At 32.4% G+C, this 14105-nt stretch overlaps 1 protein-coding gene across 4 annotated transcripts in view; it reads right to left on the bottom strand.

Moving 5' to 3' along the window:
- Nucleotides 1-558: 558 nt before the first annotated feature.
- dop (microtubule-associated serine/threonine (MAST) protein kinase dop) overlaps nucleotides 559-14105 on the bottom strand; it is a 234599-nt gene continuing 221052 nt past the window's right edge. For 3 of the 4 annotated variants that reach the window (XM_089649173.1, XM_089649174.1, XM_089649172.1), the window contains exons 31-32: nucleotides 10419-10598; nucleotides 559-6016 (exon numbers count right to left, since the gene is read on the bottom strand). In XM_089649173.1, coding sequence (XP_089505299.1) covers nucleotides 3535-6016; nucleotides 10419-10598 — 2662 coding nt within the window. In that variant the 3' untranslated portion in view covers nucleotides 559-3534. Of the gene's footprint in view, nucleotides 6017-10418; nucleotides 10599-13029; nucleotides 13100-14105 lie in introns of those variants that run through there. The other variant, XM_089649175.1, reaches the window with a different exon arrangement.

The following is a 14105-nucleotide window of genomic DNA, read 5'->3' on the forward strand; positions in this document are numbered from 1 at the left end:
ATAATGAAGTTATCAACAATTTTTACCAACCGATAATGAAGTTATCATTGATTTCTACCAACCGATAATAAAGTTAACAATGATTTCTACCAACCTATAATGAATTTTTCAATGATTTCTACCAAACTATAATGAAGTTATAAATTATTTATATGAACCGATAATGAAGATTGCAACTCAATCAATAATTACAATCTCTTTCAACCGTGATTTCAGCCAACCGAACATAGTACACAAGCAAAACAATTCATTGTGACGTCACGCAGCTAACCAATCTTAACTTCTTATGCTTTCTGCACTTCTTCTACACATTTCTCTACTTTTAAACACAGTCTATTCATTAACATCACTATCGTATCAACTACACATTGAAATATCGAGATATATTACGTATTTATAATTAATTAAAAATAAATAAATAAACCAAATTAGTATATTAATAATAATAATCAATTAATAACGCCTTAAATGAACAACATTAATAATGCGAAATATACAAACAAAAAAATTACATATACGAGACTCCTTTTTTACAAAAACCAACCAACAGGTAAATTAAAACTATAATAATTTAGCTAGCGTGGTACAGAAGGGTATTAAAAAGAAATAACTTAATAATATAAAAAAAACCACAAAGAAATCATCATTAACGAAGCAAAAGTAATTAATTTTTACATTTCAATAATTAATAATCACAGAAATTTATTAACTCATACAATTTTTTTTTTCAGTACAATTTTAACACAAATTAATAATTATTAATTTTTTTAAACTCTTTTACGCTATCCTAAAGGGTAGGCAGAGAATATTACATTTCTATTTGACACACAACACTCACATCACACATTTTAAAAATGTTTTCGCAATATATATTTTAATAATAATTTTTTTTGAATTTTCAAGAAAAATAAATATTTTTTCCAAATTGCAAAACGCACACGTTAAAATATTCTCTTTATACCAATACGTAAGATATATATTTTTAATATGAAGAAAATAAATTGTTTAACTTTTGAGATATGCACATTGTGAATATATGGGCTCAATTTATATTATTATTAGCACAGGACACTTCTGTGAATGTACCTGTTTTTCTTGGGTCGGGACTGTTTCAACTTTGACATCTGAACAGTCCCCGTTTAATGCTGATCCTCTGCCCGTTCCAGCATTTGAGATCAAATCGATCATGTTGTTATGCTTGACAGCTTATCTCAATTTGATCAAAAGCTTTAACGGTCCGAGAATAGTCGTAAATGTGATTAATCCTGTCTGCATAATTCCTAATAGAAAGGTTTTCTCCAATCTCAACATTTTTTTATTTATAAAACATCTTTATCTCATTTGTTTTACGTTATTTACACCAAAAAAAACTTGACGATATTATCGAAAAATATAATCTATTTAAGTGGCTCAAAATGAAATAAAATTGCTGTGAATTCTTTTAAAGCAAGCGTTAGATTAGGTTTTTACCTTGTTTTCAAAATGTACGCTAAAAAGCTTGAATAAAATACAAAAAAGTTACGTACAAAGTGATGTCTTATGTTATAATATTTCTTCAAGGGATATTTCACTTCATTTTTTTAATATCGGATAACTGCTTTAACTTCGAGCAATTCGAGCTATAAAACAAATTAATAATTGATTAGCATTTTCAACAAAATTAAAACAACAACAAAATTCACATCAGTTTTCAGTGAATAAAAAATTATTTTGAAGCATTTTTGGTGCTGTTAACCCCTCAGGCCAATTTGTTCGCTTTTGGGAAGCTCATATAAATCTTATAGAAATTTTTGTATCTCCCTTACTGTCATGGTGAGAAATATGATCTAGACAGTGTTAAAAAGAGAAAACACCATGATTTATATTCAAATCTATAAGTTTACCATAGAAAATTTTAAATGTAAACCTCAGCAAAACCAAAGTTTACGACCGCAATCTGAGAAAAAATTATGAAACTTTTTTATAAATTATTTTTATATGAGACAAAAAAGTGAATAAATAATTAATAATAATAACAAAATAATTCATTTGTACAATAAAAAGTGAATTTTTTTGTTATCAGTAATTTGAGTTCAATGTTTAGACAAAAATAAAGTGAGCCCTTTTTAAATGTTTGCATAATAAATTTTGAAAGCGTATTTCATCACCTTTCGAAAACAGTTTTTAGTTTTAGGATACTTTCAGAAATATTCAATTTATTTGGATTTTATTACAAAGCAGAAATACTCCGACCTTCTGACAGCAATGCCAGAGGCCTGAGGGATTAGTGACAACATTTCAGAATGATACTTAAAATTTTTATGTAAAGTTATTAAAATGATCATTTATAGTAATATTTTTTAAATTAATCCTTGTTTTCTTTTCTAAGCCAACTTCGATACTAAGCTATGAATGTAATTTACATATTTATAATATTCCTACGTAATGGCAGTGACATTATATGCAATATTCATCATTTAATCAATACATTATCATATTATTTAAGGGTCAAGATTGCTTAAAATGATTAACTTCCTATTACACGAATATTCAAATTCATCTACATTCAAAAATAGGCTTTGTCGCCCCTAAGAAAAATAGAAGTTTAAGGGTCATTTTCCTGAGACAGATAAGGTTGTTACAACGAGCTTAATTAAAAAAATATCATAAGATTTAAAAACTTTATATTAAACACATAAATTTAATAATAAATATTTAAATTTACTTTCGCGTATTCTATTAAAAATTTTATTTATAAAGCAGGGCGCACAAGAGAAATCCAACGCATTTAAATAGTTTTACCGGCATGAAGTTTTAAATGCGTTAGTTTTTTTCTAGGTGCCCTGTATTTTGATCAAATAGTGCATTATTTCAAGCAGTAATTAGTATATGCGGCACATAGCTCCGTTGTGACCTCTTCTTCTATCTCAACAGAAAGAGAGATTACAATTGAACTATGGCGGCAGGACAATACAATGATTAAAATTAAAATTTTACATACAATAATTAGAAGTCCAGGACAATAGCTTTTATTTCTGGAATAAACAATGCAGCGCCTTCTATATTTTTATAAAAAAAGTACTAGCCAAAAGTGCCATTAAAATTTTCAATTAGATTCATGAGAAAAGCTTAATAGCTTTTTCGCCTGTTGCAGCATTATCAAACAAAGGAATGTTTCGAAAACATATTATCTTGAAATCAGGAGGCTAAATCATATAAGCAAAACTAAAAAAAAAAGAAAACCTTTTTTTTTTAAACATGGAAGAAAATTTATTTGTATTATCATTATTTTTTTAATCATAACATTACAAAAGCAGTTATTGCACATTTAATTAAAGTTAGTTATAACCTGATGATTGTTGACCGATTTTAATTGGTTAAAATTAATTTTAGTGTTCTATTAGATTGCTCCACAATAATAATATGTATAAATTTGTTAAAGTTATTAATGAGAGTTCAGTTGGAATAATTGTGTGCACTCATCTCATCTCATGGTCTGAATACAATATTTAGAAGTCGCTAGGGCATTATTTACTTCCAGAAGAAAAGCAAACCTCATTTTTTCTTTTTCACCATCTTCTCGGCAAACGTGAGAACGCCGCTGTTCCCCTGCTGGCCGCCTGTCATACTAGAGCTGGACTTTTGCAAGTGCGTCGACTCCAACTTCTGGGCATTTGAAGCTTCCGGCTTTTGGGCATTCGGAGATTCTGATTTCTGCAAATTTGACAAATCTGTCTTTTGGGCATTCAAAGGTTCCAATTTCTGCAATTTTAAGACATCTGACTTTTGGGCATTCGAAGAATCCAATTTTTGCCCATTTACCAAATCTGTCTTTTGGGAACTTGACGATTCAGATATCTGAGCGTTTGATGAATCTGATTTTTTCACACTGGCCGAATATGACTTTTTCACACTGGTCGAGTCTGGCTTTTTGAAGAGAGATGAGTCAGAATTTGACCCGCTTGAATCTGACATTTTGACAGAATCTGACTTTTTTGAGTCTGACTTTCCCCCGCTCGACGATGAATCTGACTTTTTCACATTTGAGTCTGACTTTCCACCACTCGAAGAAGAATCTGTCATTTTCACACTGGGTGAATCTGAATTTCCCCCACTGGAAGAATCTGACATCTTCGAATCTGAGATTTTCATACAAGACAAATCTGACTTATTCAAAGACTTTGAAGAATCAATGGAACTCTTTGATTCTGAATTAGAAGAATCTGCCCTCGTTATGTTTTGACTCTTAGACAGTGAATCCAATTGCTTTACGGCTTCATTTGAAGAAGTATCCTTTGTAAAACTCTGACTGACTTTCATTTTGGAACTCGCTTCTGGTAATTTACACGTATTCGCATTTTTTACTGGTGAAATAGTTTTATCACAATTATCCTTTGTCGATTTATCTTCACTTTTATCATTAGATTTAGAATTAATTCCACCTGTCTTTGAAATGCTTTCACTTGAAACTTTGACATCAATTTTGTTCAAGAAGTCTTCTTTACTGCGACTTCTGGACTGAATTACACTTGCTCCAGTTTGCGATGCACTAGATTTTTGGTCAAGCTTTTCCATGCTTTTGCTATTCAATGAATTTTGACGATTTACAACGACCGTCTCTTTTGGAGTTATAGCAGATTTGGACATTGCATCTGATTTGATAACGGCTGCGTAAGTTTTGGGCGGAATTTGATCAGATTTAACAATATCCACACCAGTTGCAACAACCGTTTCTTTTGCGTCAGTCTTAGTCGGCGGTGAGTCTTTTTTGCTGGGAGAAATAATATGTTTGTTCGATGTAGATTCCTGTCCGTCCATTTTACCCTTAAAGAACCGTTGTTGGCTATCACTGAATCCTTTAGGAGACCGACAATACTGACTCGTTTCTTGTACTGATTTCAGATTCAAACTCTCAAGTTTCGAGGTGATTTGTTCGACCAACGAAGGAGATCTCGGCAATTCTTGGTTCCTGTTCATTTCAGATATGATTTGAAAAGGTTGCTGACATTTCTTACTATTCCCTTCGGGGTCCTTCAAACTCATTTCCAACAAACTAGGCAATTTAGTTTCCTTACCCAATTTCTTTGTTTCGGTCACATTAAAATTTGGCTCAATCATTTTAACGTCTTTCTTTTCCTCGTGTCGTTTGCGAGACGGGCTGGCGTGCATATTTTTATGGATGAATCGTTCTACAAAGGAATCGTCATTCATGCTTGTGATCGAACTGTCGGAAATATCCAAAAAACTTGAAATATCCGACGTAGGACCAGTCGTGTTAAAATCGCTTGATAAATCCATTATTGTTTCGGAAGTCTGGGTAGTATCCAACGAAGAATTGAGCGATGAATCGAAAGTATCGTCCAAACACGTTGTTTGAGTGACTTTCTTTTCGTTTTTCTGATCTTTCAAAATTGGTACACCTTTCTGATCGACGACCAACATCTGTTTTTCTGACTCTGCTATCTTTTGTTCAATGCTTCTTTCGTCTCCGACCATAGTAGATGCGGCATTAGTTGGCGAATCTTTTTCTTCAGCGATTCTCGGCAAAAGTTCTCCCGGAGCGGCGAGGCTCAGCGAAAGCCGTGCCTGACTTCCGCCTTCCATGGAGAGCCTCGCTTGGTTTCCGCTTTCCATGACGGAAAACTGTCCCAAAACATCGGAATTGGAATGATTTGATGAGCTGTGGTTGTTGTCGTCTGAGTTTGAGTTGCCAGCTTGACTGTCAGAATTTTGCTGACGTTGCAAAGTTTTTTGCTGAGGTATCACAACGGCGAAACTGGAATTGGTCGAAGGACCCAAAGTGTGTTGCACAGAGCCACCAAAGTGATGTTTGCTGTTGCTAGCGCTGTTGTGGTTTTCTGGGGGTTCAGGAGTCTTATCAGGGACCCCGGAGACCGGGGGGGCCGCAGATGCAAGAGGGCGCCACAGGGCGGAGCCCCCTTTGCCACGGGAATGGGCGGGATTCGAATTGGCAGCTTGAGCACAACATAGCGGAGAAATCAGGGCACATTTACTCTCGGCCGAACGAGGATGAAGTCTGTAACGAAAAAATATATTTAAAAACAAATTATATATTTTAATTCAACAAATCGATTATTACGTGTGGATCTGTAGATAAATGAGTTTTGTTTGGAATTGGTCTTACAATGAGGGAGATTAAAAGTAAGCGACTGTCTGCTGTTGCGATTGGGAACATGGAATAATAGGCGTTGAAGAAGATCAGGACTATCGATTAAATTATGTGTAATTTTAAATAACATTACCGAATCTGCTATATTTCTTCGGAAAGTTAACGTCTGTATATTGAAGAACTTTGCAGTCTTCATTACTAATATGAGATCGAAAAGAGCGGAAATTAAGGTACCTTAAAAATCTATTTTGAACACTTTCAATTCTATTTTTATGTATTGCATAGCCTGGGTTCCACACTTGTGATGCGTATTCAAGGACACTAAGTTAAGTTTAAGTTTAAGTTATTAACAAGGAATAAAGATTGTTGCGATAACTTAGTGGTTAACTGCTATTGCAATGGCTAAAAACTATTTATCCGGAGCCTAAGACATCCCTATTGCGGTATGTTATGAGGCTGGCAGTAATGGGGTGGGGAAGGAGAAGGAAAGAGGAAGTACTTGGGTTATACATATCTGGCCACCAAACACGGCTAACGCCATTTCAAGCAATGTTTCAATTCTGAATCGTGGTATTGTACCAGGGCAATACTGAGAGTATCTACCACTCTGGACAGTAAGAGGTTCAGAGTTCAAGTCTCGACAGAGCCAAAACGGATTTTTATGATTCGGTGATTATTAATACTGTTTCAATATACAGGGTGTATCGGCACTAACCCGACAAACTTCAACCAGCTATTCCTTAGCACATTTGGAGTAAAAAATGTTATGGGCACTTTGCTGTCCGGTAACATTTTTTTTTCAATGAAAAACAAAAAAATTAAAAATTTCCACACTCCATCACTATCATTGGCATTGCTTTTCGTGTTCAACAGCTGTTATAAGCAAGTATGTCGAAAAGCGTCTTCGCTCTTTCGCACACACTAAATAATAATAGTTAAAAATGAGACGAATGGTGCCGTGCCATTTCGTTGTGATTGTAAAAGCGCGCCAATATAGGTACACACGTGCATTATTCAACGGAATTCGAATTAATATTGCCAGATGGGTTTTCAAACTTTGACAAAGGATAAAACAATGGTGACATGTGGTGAAAATATGAATAATAAATTTTTTTATTAAAAAAAAAACATTACCGGACAGCAAAGTGCACATAAGATTTTTACTCCAAATATGCTAAGGAATAGCTGGTTAAAGTTTGTCGGGTACGTGCCGATACACCCTGTATTTTTTTAAATGTATGTACCGAATAGTCAAGACAGATAGTTGTGGTGTTATAAATGCAGGCTACAGACAGACAATATCAAACATTTAAGGCTACCGATGCTAGATGCAATATAAACATGCTTTATTAATTTTTAATAACACTAAAGTGGTGATAACATATAACATGAAAATAATAAGATTATTTTATTCTATATGTACTTACTTTGGTATTATAAAAGAAAAATGATATGGTGATTATAAGCAACAATAGTAAAATATTATTTTATTGTTATATGTTATATAAACATTTTTAAAGCTGAAAGAAAGTGTGAATAATTTTGTTAACTGTGAAAAAAAAAAAAAAGTGTTAGTACAAAAAGTGAATAAAAAGTTTTAAAATATAGATAGATAAAGTAGAAGAAAAAATACATAATGATAATTGAAAACAAGCTAACGAAACATCATGCCGTTTCTCCGCAGGGGTAGGCAGAGAGAATAGACCTCCACACAACACTGTCTTGGAACACTCCTCGCTCCATTCACATTCATGCATCATATCAAACAGTCCCATCTGTTATTCTGACTCTTGACATGATCCAAATCAAGTATAGTGGAACCTCTTATAAAGAGCACATCCTATAACGAGTAATTCACACAACGAGCAAAACAGCTGATGAAAAAAATGCTACATTAATGAGCGACATTTTGCATAACGAGTGACGCAGAAAGGGCAAGTGCCATCTTCACATCAGTCACTTGCGAGCCTGGACTTAAACGCCAATGCGTCAATCATTGGTTAGCACTCGTTCTGCTAGCACGTTAGTGTCGCATGTAATCACACATTTTTCCAAACTTGTGTTCAGACATTATTTGTACATAAGAGAATAAAAGTAACTGTAGAAATAAAACTCGTTATGAGAGGTTCCACTGAATTGGATTCAGTCGGTATTGCCGTTTCATACTCAGACATCTCCAATTCTTCTACCATACAGTATGAAGAAAAAAATATTGTACAGTAAATACATTTTTTAATTTTTTATTTCACACGCCATGAGGTGGTATTCTCAGTGTTATTTGTATGCAAATGATGTTTACAGATTCAATTTATTCATAATATGATTGATAATACATTATGATTATTGTTTTAAAATTCTGTTTGATTAAAACATATTTTAAATAAAACAAATTTATTTCTTCATTATCAACCAACCATACGTTTGACAAAAACACTGGCGTCAGTCTATTACATAAAAACGGAATAGGCCTTAGGTTGGATAACTTAGAGGCGCTAGAGTTAAGGAAAGCCAAAAACGTCAATAGCAAAGTCATCAACAACCAAATAAACCTAAATAAAAGCCCTATACTCAGATTGTTCCCTATTGACAAAGAGCACTCGCATCTCAATCTCCCACCTATCCCTACCTCTTCCACTGTAGCTCAGACCGTCTACTTACCGTGATATCAACACATGTTAATTTATATTTTAGATGTTTAGGTTTAGTATTATACTGTCCTGATGAAGCTACGGTTGTAGCGAAACCCGGTCGACATTAAGTATTTACCTATAAGTGATGTTTACAAAGTTATTGTTTAATTTTAAATTAAAAAACAAATTTAAGTAAATTAAATAAGAAATGTGAGATATGTCTGAAAGATTTTTACGAGGTTAGAGTGGAGTATGAGTATTATGATTTTGCATCATATATTTTATTTACACTGATTTTTTCGTTCATTCATTCAACATATCAAACCCATCAAAGCGTCTCCTTCTTAACCTCTTGACAACCAGAGCATTCATAGAAGAAATGAAGATATGCTAGTAGCGCAACGCACTTGCCTAGATTTTTTGGAATTTTTAAATTAAAAAATTCTCCCTGGCAAGGATATAATGTATCTTAACATGTCAACTGTGGATGGGACACAAAGGAACTGTATGCAGAATAAGTTTAAAGACGCTTGCACTAAATATTGATTTAGAAAATACTTTGTATTTAATGTATACAGCTTCTCTGGTGGCTTTCGAATAAATTTTCTACAATTTTTCGGCGTGTCATTTTTTTCTCAAGGTCACGGACATCACCACAGTCAACTGGTTGATATTATTTTGGCTTGTCATTTCGTCACTTGCAAACATATTTATTTTATCTATGAAAAATTTTGCTCTGTAACAATCTTGCTTAGTTGTTCAGTTTGACATTAATTGCTGTAGAATTAAAAATTTTGCTCTGTAACAATCTCGCTTAGTTGTTCAGTTTGACATTAATCGCTGTAGAATTAAAAATTTTGCTCTGTAACAATCTCGCTTAGTTGTTCAGTTTGACATTAATCGCTGTAGAATTAAAAATTTTGCTCTGTAACAATCTCGCTTAGTTGTTCAGTTTGACATTAATCACTGTAGAATTAAAAATTTTGCTCTGTAACAATCTCGCTTAGTTGTTCAGTTTGACATTAATCGCTGTAGAATTAAAAATTTTGCTCTGTAACAATCTCGCTTAGTTGTTCAGTTTGACATTAATCACCGTAGAATTAAAAATTTTGCTCTGTAACAATCTCGCTTAGTTGTTCAGTTTGACATTAATCGCTGTAGAATTAGTGATCGCTTAGAATTAGTTATCTCAAGTAGTGTCGTTCTCCAGAAGCTGATCAGTGATCAGAAATGCCTGTGATCTTCTAACAACTGTGTGATGAGTAGAAGTAAACTATTCTAGCGTGGGCCCAACTAAAGATCAGCCGGGAGACTTTCTGCAGTAAGTGCGCTATATTGCGTAACTTGGTAACTCTCTTTGGTGTGGGGGATTTAGACTTCCATCGTAATCATAAGTATACAAATGGCAGAGAGGAGAACCAAGCTCTTATCTGTAACCCATTGAGGTGTCGCAAAACAACCTCATCATAGCACAGATTCTCATGTATACACTTTCATCCTTCCTCTGCCAGTTCCATCCCTCACTGCGATACACCATCCTGATAATTCAAATAGTTAGTGCGGAAAAGTATGAAAATTCTAATTAGGAATAATATATGATACTTTAAGAAATGCTGAAGGGTAAAAAAAGATGATAAAAAAATTATTATAAAAATTAAAAACCAAAATAAAAATAATACCTATCAGGGCTGAGCGCCCTCCGCAGTAGGGGAGAGGCGGGTTCACGGGGCCAAGCCCTGGCGGGGGCCCGAGCGTGCTCCCGCCCCCGCCCCCCCCCACCCCCCATGGCCCCCAAACCCGGGGGGCCCAGCACAGGGGGACCGCCGTGGGCGCAGGCCACCGCCAGCGGGGAGGGCGATCTGCAAGGAGAATATGATGACGCAGGGTATTTACGGGGGATTATATATATTGATATGTAATATTGGGATTATACTGATATTTAATATTGGGATTATGTTTATATGTTAAATTTGGATTAGGTAAATTGAAATTTAATATAGGGAGTGTGTTGAAATGTAATATTGTGATTATATTGAAATGTAATATTGGAATAACACAATCCCAATGTACAACATTGGGATTGTGCGAAAATGTAACACTGGGATTATGTTGAAACATTAAATTGGGATTAGGTATTTTGAAATGTAATATAGCGATTATAATTAAATATTGGGATAATATTGAAATTTAATAATACGATGGATCATAATATTGGAATTACACTAAAATTTAATATTGGCGGTAATAGGAATAATAGTGAAATCTAATATTGGGTAGTATTAGGGATAATAAGGGAACTGCAGTGAATTATAGTATGACCTAAAAAAATATTTATATTAAAGATCAACAAATGCTGATTCTGAATATATAATTATTCTATAATAATTAAAATTACACATAAAATTATATTGTCTTTTAAAAAAGATTAAAAACCATAAGCGACTTAAACGCCCTGCGATTGGTTGGAAGGTTCTGACAGAATTTAGACTGCTCCCTCACGATTGGTTCAGCCGCATGCACTAAGAATGCTGGCAATTTTTTGCACAATGTCGCATTGTGTGGATTCGCATACAGATCATCACGCTATATACAAACTATTTAAAAAGTATTCATGTTTTTTTAAAATTCTCCTTATTTTATTTTGAGAGTTACACGATTTCGATATCACTTATACATAGTGATTTGTTTTTGGGGTATTATGCTGTGTTTCGCTACCTCCTTCTTTAGCCAATGTTTAGGACAGCATTGCAGTGTCCAACATCAGGGCAGATAAAATTTCAAATCATACTCGATATATCACGGTTAACAAAACAGAAAATAGAATTCTCTCATTTCCCAATACATAATATAGTGATTTTTTTAACACAGCTTTTTTTTTATCATATATCCCCAATGTAAAAACGTTATAGGGATTGTATTGAATTTTAATATTGAGTGGTAATAGGAGATAATGTCAAGTTATAAGAAATTGGGTAGTAGTAGAAAATACAATGTAATGTTCAAGTGTAATATTGGGTGACAATAGAAATTTCATGGATTTTTAATAATAGGTGGTAATAAGGATTATATTGAAACGTAATATTATGTTGGAATATGGATTTAAGTATAGGGATAGCACTAAAATTAGGAATTTACAATTTTATATTGAATGTGTAATAGGGATTATATTGAAATGTAATATTAGGTTGGAATATGGATTTAAGTATAGGTTAGCACTTAAATTAGGAATTTACAATTTTATATTGAATATGTAATAGGGATTATATTGAAACGTAATATTAGGTTGGAATATGGATTTATGTATAGGAATTGCACTTAAATTAGCAATTTTATATGGAATATGTAATAGGGATTATATTGAATTTTATTAAATTATCTTGTAGGACACATAATTATTAAATTTCGATTTAAAGATGATTATATTGTTTATTAATTAATGTACATGACTTTTAATGGTTTTCATATTTCATATGTAAAAGCACATAATATATATTTTTTTAAAGCAATAATAACTACATATTAACCAAATAAAAAGCGATGAAGTTTTGTTATAGAAAAATTAATTAAATAAATAATAAAACAGAATAACAACATGCTTGACTTTGAAAAGTTGAATTATTTAAATTTATGAAATAAATATTATAATATTCACATTTTTTTAAAGAGAAGCCATTGTTATGATACACACATTATTGGCATTCTTTATGAACAAATTCAAAAAGCACCGTGAGAATATTATGTTGTGACAAAGATTATATTTTACATGAAGAATATACAAAGAAAATCTTGGTAAAGATAATGTAATGTAAAAAGAATAGTTTAGAAAATTTACCAGAAGATTATTATGAATAAATAATATTATTAAAACCTTATGAGACCATTACCCCATCCACCCAGGCCAAGCGGCAAGCAGAGATTTCATATTAAAAAATAATTTTCAAAAAAAAAAATTTTTTCTCAAAAGTAAAAATTATCAAAAAAATTTAAATTATCAAAAAAATTTTCAACAATTTAAAATTTTCAAAAAAATTAAAATTTTCAAAAAAATTAAAATTTTCAAAAAAATTAAAATTTTCAAAAAAATTAAAATTTTCAAAAAAATTTAAATTTTCAAAAAAATTTAAATTTTCAAAAAAATTTAAATTTTGAAAAGTTCAGAATTTAGGTCTCAGACGGTTTAATTGTTTAAGAAGCAATAAATAACACAGATTATGAATGTGTGATAAATCAACAATACAGAAAGCAAATAGATGATAATTAATTATTCCAAAGCCCTCTACTCTAGTTTACCTTATGTTACATAGGAGATTACAATTTGGTAGCGGAAATAGATATTATAACGCAATCAATACTCTGCGACCTAGGAAAGAAAATATACAAACTGTTAACCAGGGGAAAGGAAAAATACATTTATTAAAAATTAAAAATATATCTATGTATAAAACACTTTACTTGGGTTCAAAGTTTAAAGCCATCTAGTTTCGGTCAATTTGCATTCTTTAGCGCATTATAATGAACGTATTTGTTAAGATTAAGATAGGGACGCTTAGACGGTTTGAGTATTTAGAGCGGATGAACGAAGAAAGGCGTGCAATGAGAATATAATGATGTGTAAGTGAATGGTTAAAGTTATATTAAGTTTATATGCATTTTTTAATATTTACTATAGTTGTAAAACTGCACATCTCAACACAGGAATTCCCGAGTGAGATGATTTTATTGTATTATACTGGTTTTAGAATAAATTAATAAAGTTAATCAAATATGCAAATAGTCAAAATATCAGAAGAGTATGTGTGAGACGATATGTGATTGTGAATGAAGTAAGGAGAGAAAGAGACGCTTAGATAGTTTAGGCATGAAGAGCGAATGTCAAGCGTCAGAATAATAGAAGAGTGTGTATGAAACGATGTATGAATGTGAATGAGGCTAGGAGTGTGTGCCAAGACCAAGTTATTTAGCGGTCCGTCCTCTCTGCCTACCCCTGCGGAGAAACGGCGTGATGGTTAGTTAGTTAGTTATAAAGTAGTTGGTTGTATTCAAAATATTAAACTCAAATAAAACGGTGTATACAAAGATATATTATAAATTTTCAATAGTGTTCCACCACAAAGTAACTACAATTTTAAAACATAAATATCTCTGACCATATTTTGACACAGCCAAAGGAACGATGAATTATAAGAAATACCTTGGTATATTGTACTATTTTTTTAAATAGTCAAGAAAAATTAATACCCGATTTAATTTCATGAATTTCAAAGTTAAAAATCAAGTTTTGTGAAAGTTCTATTCTTTCAACATTTCATCATAAACCATTTGTTTTACAGTACTTGGGTAGTAACAGAACTTGTGTAGGTCTTTTC

This window comes from Hesperophylax consimilis, chromosome 29 (assembly GCF_061612785.1).
Source record: "Hesperophylax consimilis isolate HC1 chromosome 29, BYU_Hcon_1.0, whole genome shotgun sequence".
NCBI lineage: Eukaryota > Metazoa > Arthropoda > Insecta > Trichoptera > Limnephilidae > Hesperophylax > Hesperophylax consimilis.